Raw genomic sequence first — 18,144 nt, 5'->3', positions numbered from 1 at the left:
TATTATTTATGTGGGTACTTGCTAAGAGCTTGTGTGTGGGGCTCAGTTCTTTCTGCCTCTGAACAATGTTTTCTCTTCTCTTGCAGTGTGTTTGGGTCCTCCTGCATTGCACTAAGGCTGTTGTGGAAGATGCCTGTGAAGCTTTGTGCCCTCCTCCCACACCACAGGTCGGGGGAGGGGGAGAATCCCCCTAAACATTTAACATTGTGTGTGATCCAGGCCTCTAATCTTCTTGGTCCACATGACATGACTTTGCACTCCCAGAGTTAATCACCATCTTCCTGTATCTAGACGCCACCTCCCTTGGAGGCAGGACTCTGCGGCTAGTGCAGGGAGCCGAAAGGAGAACGTGATTTAAAGCAGTACACACAATGATATTTTCCCACCCCCCCCACCAGGCCCCAGCTCTGATGACCTCTTGTGATGGTAACGAAAATGAGAGAACTTGAGCGACTTTTCCCTAATGGCTGTTTTGTTTTACTGGACAGCTTTCTCTCCTTGTTCTTAGAGCCAGATGAATGGAGTTTTCACATTGGCTTCCTTTTATACTGCTGGATCAGAGCCGGCTGCTCAGTAATGGACGCAGTTTCATCTCCCAGCTGGACCAGGTTTTCTTTCAGAAATGGACTGATGTCTCACGCTGTGATTCTTTCAGGCTGGGGCTGGGCATCTGGTACCACAGGTGAGCCATAAGGTTAGTATACAGTGCCCCTTCATAGGATGGCCGCGTGTTGGGGGTGCTCCCGTCTGCTCAGGACAACGACCAGTAACAGGAAGTGGCCACTGGTCCAATACATACACACTCTGAACTGACCAAATGACGCCCAGATCTCCTTCACGGCGACCAGTCTGCTCCAAGGTGGGAGTTGGCCTGGGAGCTGCTAGAGGAGGAGTTGCCGCGTGGATACACTTCTCTTTCTCTCTTCCTTGCTGCTCCTTTTTTTTTCCTTGTCTCTCAAAGCACTGTGTGGGAAGTAGCTCTGTGAGCGTGATTTTCATTTCAGGTTCTCTGTTTTCATAGCCCCAATTATTCCTGACCGTTGACATCCCCTTCACTCGCCACCAATGCAGTGGAATCAAAACTACAGACCAGCATATGTTAAAAGCTTTTCTCATCCGAGGCAAAATACTCACAGTGCTGAATACTGGGTGCACAGCATGGGTTACCCAAGCTTTCACCTTGCACGCAATGGAACAGGGTGGCCCTTAGGTGGACTTGTTCTTTAGGATTTTAGTGGAGAATTATGCTGTAAAGAGGTCAACCTAAGGATTCATCAGTTTAGGCTGCAGCTTTCTGGATTATAGGCTTCATGATCTGAGACATCTCTTGCTACATCTAAGACTGATATTCTACCAATAAGAGACTTGTTTGGCAAAACAAATCTTACTGAGGAATTCCAGCACAGGCCTGCCCTCCAAGTGTAGTTGAGGTATATTGAACAAGGTCTGTGTGTGTGCAGATTCACAACCCTATCTGCAAGAGAGGTATCAAATGCTAAGGAGCGAGGGCACAGGCCCAACCCCAGTCCTGCAAGCATATGAGGGATACTGAGGATTTTACTGTACAGGTCCTCCCCTCTCTGAAAGTGTGGGATGCCTCACAGGCCTCAGTCAGGCTTGCAGCTGAGGGATACTGAGTTCTTAACCACACAGACTCTTCCCCCATCTGAAGATGAGGAATATGGAGGAATTACGACCTAGACCTGGCCTCCCTTGCAGGTGAGATATACTGAAGGGTTAAAGCACAGGCTCTTCCCTGCCTGCAGATAAGGGATGCTGAGGGACTTACTACTCCAGCCCTTCCCCCATGCAGCTGAAGGGATACTGAGGAGTTAAAGCACAGTCCCTCCTGCCTGCAGGTGGAAAATCTTAAAGAACTGGTGCACATGAGTGTTGAAGAGTTTAGAGTCGGTGCTGTTATATTCTCTAAAAGGAGAGCTTGTCTTCACACTGGACAGAAAGATTAATGTGAACAGGCTGTTCTGGGATCAGAAGAGTAAAAGGCCTAATCTTAATTCATGCATCTAGAAACCCAATTAAGCTTTTGTTTTAGGCTAGGCATCAGAAAAGTACCCCCGAGTCTTAAAAAAAACCTATGTCCTCCATAATCCTTTTTGCTGTTCCCAAAGAAGGATTGTGTACGAGGCCTATCTCCTTCTGTCTAGTACAGGACTTGACCTGGGAGAACCAGGTCTTTCTAGCTACTCCAGGGTTTACTGTATTCCTATCCCATGCATTACTAATGGTAAGGCTACTGCAAATGACTTTCTGCTGGAGGGATGCAGTGCATTTCCTGGCCTTGAGAGAGAGGGTGTTAGCAGCTGGTAGATTCTGTTCCCGACTACTTATTAGGTTTGTCCACAGTCTTCCTCCAGCGCTACCACACAGATGCTTCAGTGTGGCGTGTGTTTTATTCTCAGGATGGAAACTGGGCTCGGATGTGATGAAATGCATGTGCTCGCTACCTCCTCTGGGTTTCACCCTCATTCTCCTCACTCCAGTATCCCAAACATCAGAAATAAAAAGCTCCTTGTAAGGCCTCCTAGGACTCCAGGCCCAGAAGGCAGATGTGCTGCAGAGCGCTGGTGAAGCACCAGCAATAAAGATTCTAGCAGTTGCAAACAACCAAATCATGGCACCCAGGAAACGTTGCTTTTCCAGTGGAAGTGGGTTTAATGCTGTCCTATGTGAGTATAAGGGGGCTGTGTGCTGAAATAGTTTTTCACTGTAAAATGACACCCCCCCCCCTATACACATGGATGCATTAATACCCTTTTCCCCCAAGCCATCATGGCATATGTCCATGTATTAGCCTGTTTCTGCAAATATCCAAAACCTTTCTACAGACACCTTCTCCTCCTATACTTTAGGGGCATCCAGAAAAGCTCCAAGGGCCTGGGAGGTTATTTTATGTAACGCTGAGGGACGAGGATGTGTATTATATCTGAAAAATGACAGCCTGGGTGTGAAATAGGGATAGTACGTGGAGGACATAAGAGAATTGCTTTCATTCCCTGTTTGTTTGTTTGTCTGTTTAGTTATGTTTTGTTTGCATTCCGCTGCCCCTCTCACTATGAATTACAATTACAAACTGATCAGAGGACCAGCCTTGCCTTTGGGTTCTTGGGGTAGTGTCAAAGATTTGTGTTTGGGTTTTTTTTAATGTTTTCTTAAGTGCAATAAATCTATCAGGGAGTTGCAAGGACACTGTGCTGTTTGGCCAGAGCTCAAGCAGGCGGCAGGGAGTGTCCCAGAACACTACACTACAGACTGAGGCGGTCTCTTCTCTTTCTAGACATTTGGCAAAAGGAGTATTTACATTGTGCATTTTACTTTATTTTATTTTGTCGTCGTTAGCTATTAAAATGAGAAGCTATTCATGAAACTGAACCTCCTCTTCCCCTACCCCCCATCCTTATGGTGCCTGTGAGCGTTTTCAGAGTAGGGTGGAGTGGATGGGATAGGTGATGGGGTACTTCTTCCTGGAATAGACAAGTGGGATTGGCACTGCCATCATCTTAAGGAATACATATGAGAAAAAACAGATTACACTGAAGCTCTTCGACTCCAGGCCTCAAAGGCTTCAAGTTAATATGGATTTTTTTTTTTTTTAAAGGATATCCCAAAAGATTATTTTTGTGAGATATTTCCTTATATTTTGATCCAGAAATGAGGTTAATTTGCATATACTGAATATCTGGTAATACTTATGGCCATTGAGGACTAGACATGTCCTTGGCTTGTAGAAGAAGGGTTACACATCCTCTTCCCGCTCCCCACTCCAAAAGAAAAGCTGAGGAATATCATTTGAGCGTTCAGAAAATGGCGAGCGGCGGAAAGTAGGCATAAAAAGGCACTGAGTAGAATGTAGCCAGACCATAAACCCTAACTAGTATGAATAAGCTTCTTTCAGTGCCTTCTGGGACTCCAGAGTGTGTAACGCATGCACTTGGTCAGTGCCCTGAGCCTATGCATAGCAAGAGAGCAGCCAGTCTGAACACAATGGCCCTTATCCCTACAGTGATTCCCAAACCTTTCCTACTGAGCCCACAACCAGTGATATTTTCAAGCTATCTACAGTGAATATGCGTGAGATATATTTGTTAAATTGGAGACCCAGTAGATGTAGATTCATCTCAATCATATTCATCGTAGGTAGCCTGAAAACCTAACTGGCTTGTGACAGTTCTGGTAGGAGTACCATATGGAAAACCCTTTGAGGATCAGAAGAGGGGAAGCGGTGCATTCTATGTATGCAAAGCACCTATGGGGGCCAGTTATCAGAATGAGCCACGCTGGGCCACAGTCCCAGACTATCACCTTTTTATGCAGTTTTATATATTTATACTGACATTTATCATAGAGGGCAAGGGGACGGACAAATGCCACCATGCAAAACTGTTTGCCATGCAGATACCAAGCTGGCTCTGTTCAAACTAGGAAGAACTGAAACTTATTAAAGTTGAAGAAGGCCCCTGAAGAGTGCAGTGTTATCACCAAAGCTGCTATGTCCAGGCAAAGACCAGGATTAGGGTAGGAAATCAGAAATCAAAAGTAGGGGCACAGCTGAGTTCCGAGCCTAAGGATTTCTTTGAGACCCCCAGCCGTGTTCCCCACAGAGACCCAGTGCATGAGCTCACATTGGGAGGACATTTCCCAAAGAAACTCTGGCATGCATCCCCTTCCTACAAGGAACAGGTTGACCCATATTTGCAAGCTTTCAGGTACTAGAAGTGATGGGGAGTCCTTCAGTCCATTACCTACCTTTAAATGAATGTTGAAACCACCTCTGTGTCCCAGCACTTGGATATTTAAGAGTTAATATATTTTTTTCTGTTGATTTAGACTCAGAGGCTTGTGCCAGGCCAGTACCTGCTTTGTTCTGAACCCTAGAGAAATATTACTGTGTGTTTTATTGCATTTATGGGTTTATTGTAATACTCTTGGTTGGAATAAAGGGTTTCCTAACTTAATGCAAACATCCTGCTTGTCATTTGTGGTTCACTGTTGTGAAAACTATCAGTAAAATGAATTTGGCAATACTTGATGCATGGATAGTGCAACACCATTTAGCTTGGGAGGGGGCAAATTTAACAACCAAACTCTGCCCACCCCATCGCCGATTTCTTACCTTGTTTGCCCTTAGTGTCATTCTTTCCTACATAAATTCTTCACATAAACCTTATAAAGGATCCTTAATCATTATTATTATTTGCAAAGCTAATCACAAAATTAAGCTACAAAAATCACACTGTGCAAGAAGAATAACTGTTTATTTAACATTCATTTATATTCCACTTTTCCTAAGGAGTTAGAGGATCAAAACATTTAAAATATACAATGTTCCACATTATTTATAATAAAATATAAACGTAACAAAGTGAAAATCATCACATTATAGCTCTCCAATATTTGTCAGCTCCTTGAGTGTGAATATGGAGGAGCCATTTTCTTGGTCCTGTGTGTCAAACTTTGCAAAATAAGTCCTTCTGTGAATGTTTTTTTGTTTAAACTCAGCTACAATTGTGGTATTGTATGTCGGTGCAAGGGCCTCCTTGTAACAGTAGGCACACATTAAGTCATTCAATCTCATCTGAGTCCTTGGAGATCGCAGGTAATTTTTTTACCATGATGGATTGCATAAAAGCATCTCTCTGCTGTTGCTGTAGTCACTGGTATTGTGTCGTATAAGCAAAGTAGTTTGTGCACCTCTGGCAGTAATGTCTTTGCCATAGGCTCTGCATTCATTGCATCTGAGATTGACTTAATGGTTGTTACCATTGTGGCTTCATTTCCAGACTCTTTTACTGTATCTGGCAATATTTTCAATTGTGTATGCAAGCAATCAAAATTGGTAGCATACAATTTCAAAGTTGTGGTAGCAAAAGTGACATCGTCTTCTATAGTTGCAGTGAGCAGAAGTTTCTCCAGGTCAGTTGCCACATCAGTGGCTTTTTGATCAAAGTCTACATATAAGCAAATCTAAAACTTTGTAATATTGTCTCCAGTTATATTCTGCTGGACTCTAAAAGGCCGATGCAATATAGTGCGCTTAGGTTAGGCATTGGGCAACACTCTATTGGCTGCGCATTTTGAACTCGCTAAAATAACCCCTAATGCAATACAGGGATCAGCGCATCTAAAACTCGCGTCCAATGAGTGCGTAGCTAATAGCGCTCATCACATGCGAATTCCATGCAGATGAAGCTATTAGCTATTACCCTGCAATGCCAAAAATTGCCGCACGGCCAAGGCACCCTTTTTAACGCAGCAAATGTAATGCCTGCCTGGGAGCTGGCGTTAAGCATGCCATGCTCAAGAGCTCATAAAAAAAAATCCTGCTTTCTGCAATTCCTCCTCTTAGTATTGTCGCAATATAAGTAGAAGGAACTACAGAAAGCAGAATCATGCCGCGCTCAAGGGCTTAAAATAAAATCCTGCTTTCTGTGGTTCCTCATAGGGGGAACAAGAGAAAGCATCCCCGAGTTCTGGCCCAATTGGAACCTCTGCCCGCAGTAAGTGAAGGCGTGAATGAATAAATATTAAGTGTTGGGCACTTAATATTAATTTATTCACTCCTTCACTTACTGCTGAGTGGTCCATTCACTGTCACATGTCAGTGAAAAGGACCAATCAAGAACAGCCCTGCCAGAGGGGTGGGGGAAGAAGCTCTGGGTACGGTTGTTGTAGGCACACAGCCACGTCTCCTGGGCATCTGATGTCGAGCGCTAGGGATGCACAATTTACCCATTGTGCGTCCCTTTTAGTGCGGCAACTCATTTGCCTATTGCATCGAGCGCCCAGGAGAGGTGAATGTGCATGCGTTCAAAAAACGTGCGCCCGGTTTGGACGCACGTTTTTTATGCAACGTTATTGCATCGGCCTGTAAAGGTGTAGGCTGCTTCTCTCCCATCCAGTCTACTTGGGAGTCTCTGGTGCCTTGGCAGCACAGGTGCATATGTCAGATCTGTGGCAGCTTCTGTCTCTGACTTGTAGAAACTTTTGCAGGTCTGTTCTGACCACTGCCACAGAAGAAATCCCTGTGTTAGATTCACTGCTTTGTATGCCATCCTATTACATAGGGTGAGCCACTTGCAATGTTTTTGTTTAGAGGCAGAAAAGGCAAGATAGGAGAGATGCCCACCATAAAATGTACTGAATTTTTCTAGCAATGCCAAAATACTACAAACTCTTACACCACATTCATCATGGTGACTTCTCATTTATCTGTGTCATTACAGTACAAAGAACGCTGTAATTATCTATGATAGATTTCACTGCACCAATACGGACAGTCCATTATATTGAATAGAGCGTGTGCAGGTTTTGACTCTCCAGAGTTAATTTTCTCTTTAAAGACTCAAACAAATGGTTTTGCTTTGTGAACTGCTTGATGAAAAGGGTCACTTCTAACACCATGTCCAATTCATCCTGAACTACATTACCGTTCTTCCCTGTATCTGTCATGCACAGATTTATGCAGTATGCCAAGTAATGAATATGAATGGCTGCAGGATTTTTTTATTTTTATTTTTGCTTAAATTGAGCAACAACACTATGTATGTGAGCCGACATAGCTGCATTATCATATAATTGCCCTCTGAATAGACTCAGTGGCACACTGCAGCATATTAAAATGTCATTTAACACACTACAGATGGTAGAGTCGTCAGTTTTAGGTAAGTCAACAAGGCCAATGAACTCTTCTGTATTGTGTAATTTTTGTCTACGCAGAGAAATTAAGTGACCAGTTGTTCTTTGTAATATCCGTTGTTTCATCCATAAAATCTAGTGTAAAGAAGGTTTTAGAGATATAAGGGGCTGGGGCCACGTATTGAACATAAGGCTATGGAATAAAGATGGCCTTCATCTGTTTGTGGCAGGAAAAAGGATCCTAAGTGAGAAATTCAGATCGTATATCATCAGGCTTTTAAACTGAGGATGGAGGTGGCAGAAGGAAGCTAATGGATGCAGAGTGTCACCCCCAACAAATACAGGAAGTTCTTTGTTGAAGACTTTAATCTGGATGTGGACTGCAGTGTCCTTTTTGAAGAATCTTCAAGAAGTAGAGAGATTATGGATGCCCTTCAGGTCCCTCTGCTCAGATAAATGATGATGAAATTCACATGAGGAGGACTGATACTTGATCTGGTATTCACAAATGGAGACAGTGTCTCTAATGTCCAGGTAGGTGCCCACTTGAGCACCAGTGAACATCAGATCGTATGGTTTTATGTAATGGTCAAGATGGAGAAAAGTCACAAATATCAAAGTCTTGAATTTAACAAATATGGTTTTGGTAAAACAGAGACACACCTTCAAAAGCAGCTAGAAGGCTGGGAGAAGATGAGTGAAGTGGAACAACAGTGGACCACACTTACTGTGGATTGGTAATGGGTTAAAAGACAGGAAACAAAAAAGCAAGAGTGAATGGTCAGTTTTCCCAATGGAGTAAGATGATTAGTGGAGTGCCCCAAGGATCTGCTCTGGGACCAGTGCTGTTCAGCTTCTTCATTAATGATCCAGAAAGGGAGTGACAAATGAAGTGATCTAATTTGCAGATGACACAAAAATATTCAGGGTAGTTAAAACACAGGCAGATTGTGAGGAACTGCAGAAGGACTTTGCAAGACTGGAGAACAGGGAATCTAAATGGCAAATGAAAATTAATGTAGACAAGTGTAAACATAAGAACATAAGAAGTTGCCATACTGAGTGAGACTGAGGATCCATCAAGCCCAGCATCCTGTTTCCAACAGTGGCCAATCCAGGTTACAAGCACCTGGCAAGTACCCAAACATTAAATACATCCCATGCTACTAATGCCAGTAATAGCAGTGGCTATTCCCTGAGTCAACTTGATTAATAGTTTATGGATTTGCTCTTCAGGAACTTATCCAAACTTTTTTTTTTAAACCCAGCTACACTAACTGCCCTAATCACATCCTCTGGCAACAAATTCCAGAGCTTAATTGTGCGTTGAGTGCAAAAGAATTTTCTCCAATTTGTTTTAAATATGTGATTTGCTAACTTCATGGAGTGCCCCTAGTCCTTGTATTTTCTGAAAGAGTAAATAACCAGTTCACATTTACCCATTCTAGACCTCTCATGAATTTATAGATCTCTATCATTCCCCCCTCAACCGTCTCTTCTCCAAGCTGAACAGCCCTAACCTCTTTAGCCTTTCCTCAAAGGGGAGCCATTCTTTTCCTGTTATCATTCTCCAGTGCAACTATATCTTTTTTGAGATTGGCAACCAGAACTGCACATGGTATTCAAGTTGCAATCTCACCATGGAGCGATACAGAGGCATTATGACGTTCTCCATTTTATTAGCCATTCCCTTCCTAATAATTCCTGTTTGCTTTGACTAATGCAGCACACTGAGCTGACAATTTCAATATATTATTCATTATGATGCTTAGATCTTTTTCTTGGGTAGTAACTCCTAATATGGTACCTAACATTGTGTAACTACGCATGGATTATTTGTCCCTACACGCATCACCTTGCACTTGTCCACATTAAACTTCATCTGTCATTTGGATACCCAATCTTCCAGTCTTACAAGGTCCTCCTACAATTTATCACAATCTGCATGTGATTTAACTACTCTGTGATGCACATAAGGAAAAATAATCCTAATTTTATAAACACAGTTAGGAATAACCTTCAGGAAAAGAATCTAGGAATCATTGTAGACTGTACTTTGAAATCCTCAGTTCAGTGTGTAGCAATGGCCAAAAAAAGCAGAATGCTAGGAATTTTATATGGAAAGGAATGGAGAATAAAATGGAAAACATCATAATGCCTCTGTATGGATCAATGGTGTGGATGCACCTTGAGTAGTGTGTGCAATTCTGGCCACCACATCTCAAAAAGGATATAGCAGAGTTAGAAAAGGTACAGAGAAGGATAACAAAATATGGTTAAAGAGTTGAAACTCTCCCTTATAAAAACAAACAAAAAAAAAACCTAATAGATTAGGGCTCTTTAGCTTGAAGAAAATACAATTGAAGGATAATATGACTGAGGTCTATAAAATCATGAGAGAACTGGAACAAATAAGGAAATGGTTATTGGCTATTCACTCTTTTAAATAACACTAGGACTTGGGGTCACTCATAAGCTGACAGCAGATTTAAAACAAATTGAAAAAAAATTATTTTTCACCCAACATCTAGTCAGGGTGTGGAATTCATTCCTAGATGATATGATCAAGGCAATTCCTTAACTTGGTTTAAAAAGGGTTTGGACAAGCTCCTGGAAGAAAAGTCCATACATAGCTATTAACCAGGTAACTCAGGGAGACCCACCACTTGTCATAGGGAGTGAGCCAAAAAAATGGATTCCATTTTTAGGGATTGGCTACTGTCAGCCACTATTGGAGACAGAATACTGGAACTTTGATCTGACCCAGCATGGCACTTCTTATGTCATTAATGGGGTAAGAGAGAGAGAGAGAGGATGTGGAGAGGTGAGGGAGGGTGCAAACAATAAAAGGCAAAGAGAGAGAGGAAAATAGATGAATACAGGAAAGCTTGAGGATGGTTGGAGAGAGTTAACTTCAGGTAGTTGGGGAATGAGAGAATCAGGAGGCGGCAGATGGGGGGGATAAGGACAATGGAACCAGTTATCTGGAGGAATGAGAGGGGCAATGGAAGGAAGAGAAGGAGGTAAAAAGCTGGAGTATTGAGAGCAGGAGAGGGAGGAGGAGGGGTGAAATCTAGCTATGAGTGAACAGAGAAATAGAGATATATGAAAGGAAAAAATTGTCAGATGTAGCGAAAGAAGTAAAGCAAATAGAAAGAGAAACAAAAAAATGGAAAGGAGACTCTGGAAAAAGAAAATGGAGAAAGAAAGGCAGTGAAAGCAAAGAGGAAAAAAGATCAGAGCCATACAGATTAGAAAAAAATAAAATGCCTGGGCAACAAAGGTAGAAAACTTTTTAAGTTTAGGGATTGCAGAATGTCAGCTTTCAGAAATATGCATCTCTGATGTCTTTGTATTTTGCACTGTACAGAAGGAAATGCATTTTTGTTTCTCTTTCTTCGGTGGTGCACAATACGTAGTATGGCTTCCTGGAGTTTCTATTTCAAATTTGTGTCCCTCATTCTGTATTAGATGAGGGTCTGTCTGGGTTCTGCATGTTTGAAGAGATGAAGTTTTTTTAGTAGTGTTCAGTTTCTAGGAATCTGTATTTTCCCAGTAGGAAGTGTATTGGTGTTCTAGGGCCCAGTGTAATAGTTCCAGTTTTGCCTTTCATAGGCAGGATTTTCACTTTTTTGAGTCCTGGGAGTTAATGATGCTCGGTAAGGCAAGTTGGCTATATAGATTTGAAATGTGCATTTTATTGGGTTTTGTGTTATTTCCAAAATGCCTTGTTGTGAAGAGTTTGTGTTGCTTTGACTGAGTTGACTCAAGAATTTCTATATTATGTATACTGAGAAGAAGCCTAGAGAAAGGGGGATAGAAAGCCTGGGGGGAGGGGATGTAGAGAAGGGAGAGAGTGTGCCTGGTACCTGAAGGAAAGCAGAAAAGGTAGAGGAAGGGGGAGGAAGATGATGGAGGGTGGGAGAAAGGGGAATAATGTATGGCGGGGGTGGGGTTACCATTGGCTATTTTTGCCCAGGGAACCATTTGTCCTAGAGCTGGCCCTGATTTGGTGTTCATTGTTTAATGTGGTCCTGCACCTGCCACTTCTACAAACACAAAGAGGATTAGAAGTGAAGGAAACCTCAATTGATTTTGAGAAAAGTGTGTTCATGAGTAGCTTAATAATCTTAAAGTAGATAAAGTGATGGGGCCAGATGGGATACATCATGGGTATTAAAGGAGCTTAGAGAAGTTCTGGCAGCTCCACTGGCTGACCTTTTAGTGCTTCTTTAGACTCTGGAGTAGTTCCGGAGGGCTGGAAACCGGCAGATGTAATTCTTATTCACAAAAGTGAAAGTAAGGAGGAGACAGGGACTACAGGCTAGTTAGTCTGAACTCTGTTGTGAGAAAATGAATGGAATCGCTTCTGAAACAAAAGGATAGTACAGTTTCTGGAAACCAATGTATCACATGATCAACGGCAGCATGGTTTTATCAGGCGTAGGTCTTGGCAGACGAATCTGATGAGTTTCTTTGATTTGGTGATCAGAGAATTGCATCAGGGAGAGCGCTAGGATGTCCATATTCAAAAGCCATTTAGAGGGATAACTCAAAAGTTATCCCTCTAAATGGAAAATTTGGCACAGCCATTTATCCAGCTAAATTATTTGGATAAATAGTTATCCGGCTATAATTTAGCCAGATAAATAAGGGGTGTTCCAGGGGCGTTCTGGGGAAGGGTTGAGTTATCCCGCTAGCACAGCCAAATATCTGGTATATCTGGCTAGGTTAGCTGGATAACTATAGGCCTGCATCAGAGCTGGACTAAAGCTACCAGGCCTTATGTGGCCAGATAACTTTCTACTTAACTGGATATCTTCAAAGATATCCAGTTAAGTAGCAATTTTAGTATCTTAAAAAAAAAAGTAAGTATATTCAACAGGACCTTTATCCTACTGAATATACAGGACAGTTATCCAGCTAACTTTAGCTGGATAACTTGTCCCCTAAATGGCCTACTGAATATTGGCCTCCAGATGTAGAGCACTTGGATTTCATTAAGGTCTTTGACACAGTTCCACATAGGCACATTATAAATAAATTGAGTGCCCTTGGTATGGCCTTAAAGTGATTGATTGGGTTCGATACTGTGTGAGTGGGAGGTGACAAAGGGTAAATGTTCACCTGGAGGAGAGAGGCATTACTAGTGGTGTGCCACAGGGATCGGACTGGTTCTTTTCAACATTATTTGTGAGCAACATTGCAGAAGAATTATCAGGAAAAGTTTGTCCTTTTGCTTATGATACCAAAATCTGCAACAGCACAGCCAGCCAGAAGAGTGTGCAAAACACTCAGAAGTAATTTCAGGAATTCTTTTTTTTTTTTTTTTTTTTTTACAGAGAAGGTAGTGCATATCTGGAACAGCCTTCCTGTGGAAGTGGTGAAGACAAGGATAGTATCTAAATTCAAGAGAGCATGGGATAAACACAGAATCTGAGGGAATGGTAGGGGATTGGAAGGCTTCATAGTTGGTGTGGATAAGCAGACCATATAGGCCATATGGTCTTTTTCTGCCATCATGTTTATATGTTTTCTTATCTTCTTCATTTTGATTCACCTCCCAGTTTTTGAAAGATATCTTTTTGGTTTTAATAGCTTTTCACCTCATCCTTTAACCATAGCTGGCAGTCATTTGGTTTTTCTGCCTTTTTAAATACATGGAATACGGTATATCTAGTCTGGGTTTCCAAGACGGTGTTTTTAAATAGTGTACATACTGCATGCAAACTTTTAATGTTTGCAACAGCTCCTTTTAGATTTTTTAATGTATTTAATTTGTATTCTGCTTTTCAGACACTTTGAAACGGATTATGGTTCAGTTACTGTAAGAATTTCCCTGTCCACAGAGGGCTCACAATTTAAGTTTATACCTGAGGCAATGGAGGGTGAAGTAACTTGCCCAAGGCCACAGGAAACAGCAGTGGGATTTGAATCCTGGTTTCTCTGGTTTGTAGCCCACAGTTCTAACCACTAGGCTACTCCTCCACTAATTTAACAAATTTTATCATAGTCTCCCTTTTTAAAGTTTAAATGCTACTGCAGTAATTTTCCTTAATGTCCTCCCTTCATTGATTGCTAAATTTGATTGTTATAGTCATTAGTGCCATCTGGCCCCATCACCCTTACCTTTTGCACCAGATCTAGTGTCACACTGAGAATTAAATCTAGAATATTTCCTCATCTCATTGGTTCCAGGAACAGCTGCTCTATGAAGCAGTTTTTTATGGCATCTAAAAGCCTGTTTCTTCTGTTTACTTATTTGTTTTTAAGGGATGCATTGCAGAACATATTCTATGACTTTTTTGGAAAATCCCTTAAAAGGAATTTACCTGGGAAGCCCCTTTGCCTGGCTTTGTGCACCTCTTATTGTACTAATTTAAAAGCTATAAAGAATTAGTTGAAATAAAAGGCAATTAGCTTACTTCCTTACTTTTATTATCTGATTGTGTACACACAAAGTACAAGGGAACAGCTGTGATCCCAGATATGATTTACACTTTATAAATGAACTTAAGACAGTGATAACATGTACTAGATAAATCAATGGTCAGTATATCATACTGTTTATGAATATGCATCAATATTTATTTATTTTATTTATATTCTGCTTTTTGCACTTTATTCAGCGCTTCAAAGTGGATTACATTCAGGTACTGTAGGTATTTCCCTATCCCCAGAGGGCTTACAATCTAAGTTTTGTACCTGAGGCAATGGAGGGTAAAGTGACTTGCCCAAGGTCACAAGGAGTGACAGTGGGACTTGAACTATGGTCTCCTGGTTCGTAGCCCACTGCTCTAATCACTAGGCTACCCCTCATTAAATTCCAAGAATCTTATGCCCATCTCAGTGTAACTAATACTTACGTTTACCGTTTTCCTAAGAAATGAAGTAAATAACTTTACCTTTCTCCATCTGTGTAATGCTTTTGCTACTAAAGATTATATAAATATATAAATCCTAGCACGCTATAGCTACATCATTTTCAGAACTTCTGCCTTGTAGCTGTTGCCAGCTAGGTTTCAAAAGCGCAGTCTCAATCTTTGACGCAGTTAGCATAATCTAACTAAGGATTTCAAGCCTGAAATCCAGAAATTCACCACCACACCTTCAACAGCTTGAGGCCAATATTCATAGAAAGCTGAAGGCCTGACTTTGGCTCCTCCATTGCAGGCACCTAAGGTTTGGTAGTTTCACCCAAAATTACACATCCTGAGATTGATCTGTAAAGAATATCTGACTAGATAGCTAGCCGGATCAAACGTACTCTGCTAATTTAGCCAGGATAAGTTTTAAGATAGCTGGGTAAGTCCAAAGGGCTAGATTCATCATTCTTCGCAGGTGCGATTTCGCTGGCCGCAGCCTTAGCTTTTCACAGCAAATAGCGCCACCGTAAAAGATGGTGCTATTCGCCGCGCTACTGCTGGTGATAATGTCCCTCACATTATCGCCGGCAGCGGTGCCACAGCAGACTCCTCCCCCCCAAACTTTTTGCGTGCAATGAACGTTTAGAAAATAATCCCCTAAGTTAGCCAGATAAGTAGCTCCTGCCTGTTCTGCCCCCATCCCTCTCACCACCTAGCCAGATAATATTTAACCGTATTAAGTACTTATCTGGCTAATTGGAAGAAGTTAATCGTTGCCAGATATTGAAACAGCATCACTTACCTGGCTAAGTGATGCTGAATATCGGCCTCCCTAGTTTTAAGCTGAAAATTCATGGAACTTAAGTGCCTAAAACAGAGGCACTTCACTCTCGACCTGTTTGCATTTCTAAACGCAGATGCTTTTGTTAGGTGCCTGGTGTGGATATGGGTGCTAAGCACCTAACTTTCTTTCTCTGCCTAATTTTCATTACTTTGGTCTGGCAGGGGATGGGGGAAGTAGCTTAGAGGGCTCCTCAGTTACAGGGGGGGGGAACCTTGTGAACATTTGGAGACAGTTTCCCACACCAGCCTAAGGACTGCCTCCTGCAATGACAGCCTATGCCTGCAGACTGGTGTGTGCTCCTCTGGTTGCATGAGCAGGACTGCTGACAGCAAGGTGATGAGGAAACGTATGCCACTCTCTATAATAAAAGAGAACAGTTTTTCTGCATTTATTCTGCACTGATTAACAGTTACAGTATATGATTCCAGTGGAAAAAAATTGTTAAAAAAAAAGCAGACATGATTTTTAATATGTCAAACCTTTTGCCCCTTCTGCCTAGGGTCCTGCATTCTTGCAGCCGTGCTCAATGGATCAGAGGAACATAAAGAGCACTGCAAGGGGCGGGGCTGGGCTGAATAACAGGTGATCTGCAGTAATGCCCCTCTCAGAAATCCCAGAATCTAGCATTGTATGAGTTTGCTGCACCCCAACCCAGGGATTGTGCTGGGAAGATATTCCTGTGGTGATGCTGGTGGGATTGTGTTGGGAGGATTTGCTTGTGATAATGATGAAGATGGTGGTGGGCTTATAGTGGGAAGGCTTCCTTGTGATGATGATGGGATTAGGTGCTAATAGAGAACACAGTATAGTATATAAAGAAAGCAGAATTTATGTGCCTCAGTATAGCTTCATATCATAGGGACAGATAGGCTTGAAGATTTGCTGTGGTTAGAAACCTTGAGCTGTCATGGATGGAGGGTCGTCTGGTGCAGTTTGGAGCATTGAATGTGGTTCATTTCCTATATAAAGTGTGGCCCCCAGCATATTGCATCCCACTTCCTGCCCGGTCCGGTGTTTAGCTTGGTTGGGTTATGGTCCAGTCCTTATGAAGGTTCGCTGTTTTCAGAGATCAGAGAGCCTGAAGCTTGGCAGCAAATAAAATCACTTGTTTCTCTACTTCTTTGTTTAGGTGCTGTGGTGATGCCCGGGGATTCTTCATAATGTAATCTGCGATAGCCAAAATGCACTCTCGCTAGAACACAAAAAAAAAAACAACACTTTTCAGAGTGTTTCAAATCTGGATAGCAGTGCAGCCCTGCCTACCTGGAACAGTGGGCACTGCCTGATGGCTTTCAGCAGACACTCATCCATGTGGGGCCAGAATGAACTAGCAGCCAGTTCTTGACTCGCCCCCTCAAAAATTCTGCTCCATTCCAAAGCTCAGGCCCATGGCTAATGCCCTCGTATACACAGTACTGGCACAAAAAATACGCCCTCCTGCAGCTAGAACAGGCACACAGAGATGCCTTCATCCAGCTACAAGCAGCAGAGGCGCACATCCATTTTCACAGGTAAGGCATGCTCATGCCTTCATATATACAGTATAGGCAGCCATGCCCACATACATCCACAGCACAGGAGATGGAAGTTACTAGCAGTGTGCCACTAGGATCAGTCCTCCGATCAATTCTTAACAACATTGTGGAATGTTTGTCTTTTTGCCAGTGGTGACAAAATCTACAATAGAGTGCACAGAGAAGTGAGGAAAACATGAGGAAAGAGCTGGTGAAGCTCGAGGAATGGTCTAGGCTCTTGTAGCTTTGATTTAATGCTAAAAAAAAAAGACAGAGTTATGCAATTAGGATGCAAAAACACAAGGGACAGAGACAGACAGTATAGGGAGTGAAATTCTTCTAAGCATGAAAGAGTGAATCTGGGGATGAACATCTCTGATGATCTTAAGGCGGATAAGGCAAAAGCCAGAACGATGCTTGGGTGAATGGGGAGAGGAATGATCAGCAGAAAAAAGGAGATGATACTGCCCCTGTAGAAGTTCTTGGTGAGACCTTATTTGGAATACTATATACAGTTCTGGAGACCGCATCTTCAAAAACATATAAGCTGGTTAGAGTCATTCCAGAGGGTGGCTACTAAAATGATCGGTGGTTTTCTTTCTAAAGAATAAGGGGACAGACTTAACAATCTACACATGTATCCATAGAGGAAAGGCAGGATAGAGACACTTAAATACGTCCAAAGTTTCCATGCAAAAGAGGCAGGCCTCTTTCAAAGGAAAGGAGGCAGTAGACTGAGGGGTCATGGGATGACAGCGAGGGGGTAGATCAGAAGCAATCTTTACAGAGAGAGTAGGGGATGCATGGTACAGCCTCCCTGTAGAGATGATAGTGACGAGGACTGTATCTGAATTCCAGAAGGCATGGGATAAACACAGAGAGGGTCTTATTCAAGAAGTTGGACAAGTTATCCAGTTAAAGTTAGCTGGATAACTCATCCTGCTAAACACTTCACTGAATATACCCACCGAAATGTATCTGGTACATGTAGCTGAATAACTTAAAAACCTAAATAGCTACGTTTAAATATAACCTGATAGGTTTTTAAGTTATGCGGCTTTGAGCGGTGGAATAACTTTCTGCTTAACCAGACATATGCAAAGACATCTGGTAAGTAGCACTGTAAAGTTAAAATATATATATATAATAGAGAAAAGGGGGCCTGTGGCCCGATTCCCTCCCTCCCCCAAAATTTCATAAATGGCCCTGCCACGTCCCAAAGCCCTCCTAAAAATGAAAATAATGTGGGGTCTGCAGGTCGAGCTTC

At 42.2% G+C, this 18,144-nt stretch overlaps 1 protein-coding gene across 2 annotated transcripts in view; it reads left to right on the top strand.

The window, feature by feature from the left end:
• Positions 1-4,973, top strand: part of PPP1R37 (protein phosphatase 1 regulatory subunit 37) — a 181,536-nt gene extending 176,563 nt beyond the window's left edge. For both annotated transcript variants that reach the window (XM_029571627.1, XM_029571626.1), the window contains one exon: positions 87-4,973. In XM_029571627.1, the coding sequence (XP_029427487.1) occupies positions 87-115 (29 nt within the window). In that variant the 3' untranslated portion in view covers positions 116-4,973. The remainder of the gene's footprint in view (positions 1-86) is intronic.
• Positions 4,974-18,144: the final 13,171 nt, after the last annotated feature.

The sequence above is a fragment of the Rhinatrema bivittatum genome, chromosome 11 (genome assembly GCF_901001135.1).
Source record: "Rhinatrema bivittatum chromosome 11, aRhiBiv1.1, whole genome shotgun sequence".
Taxonomy (NCBI): Eukaryota; Metazoa; Chordata; class Amphibia; order Gymnophiona; family Rhinatrematidae; genus Rhinatrema; species Rhinatrema bivittatum.
Note: the sequence above shows the minus strand (reverse complement) of the source record. Positions and strands in the feature narration are given on the sequence as shown.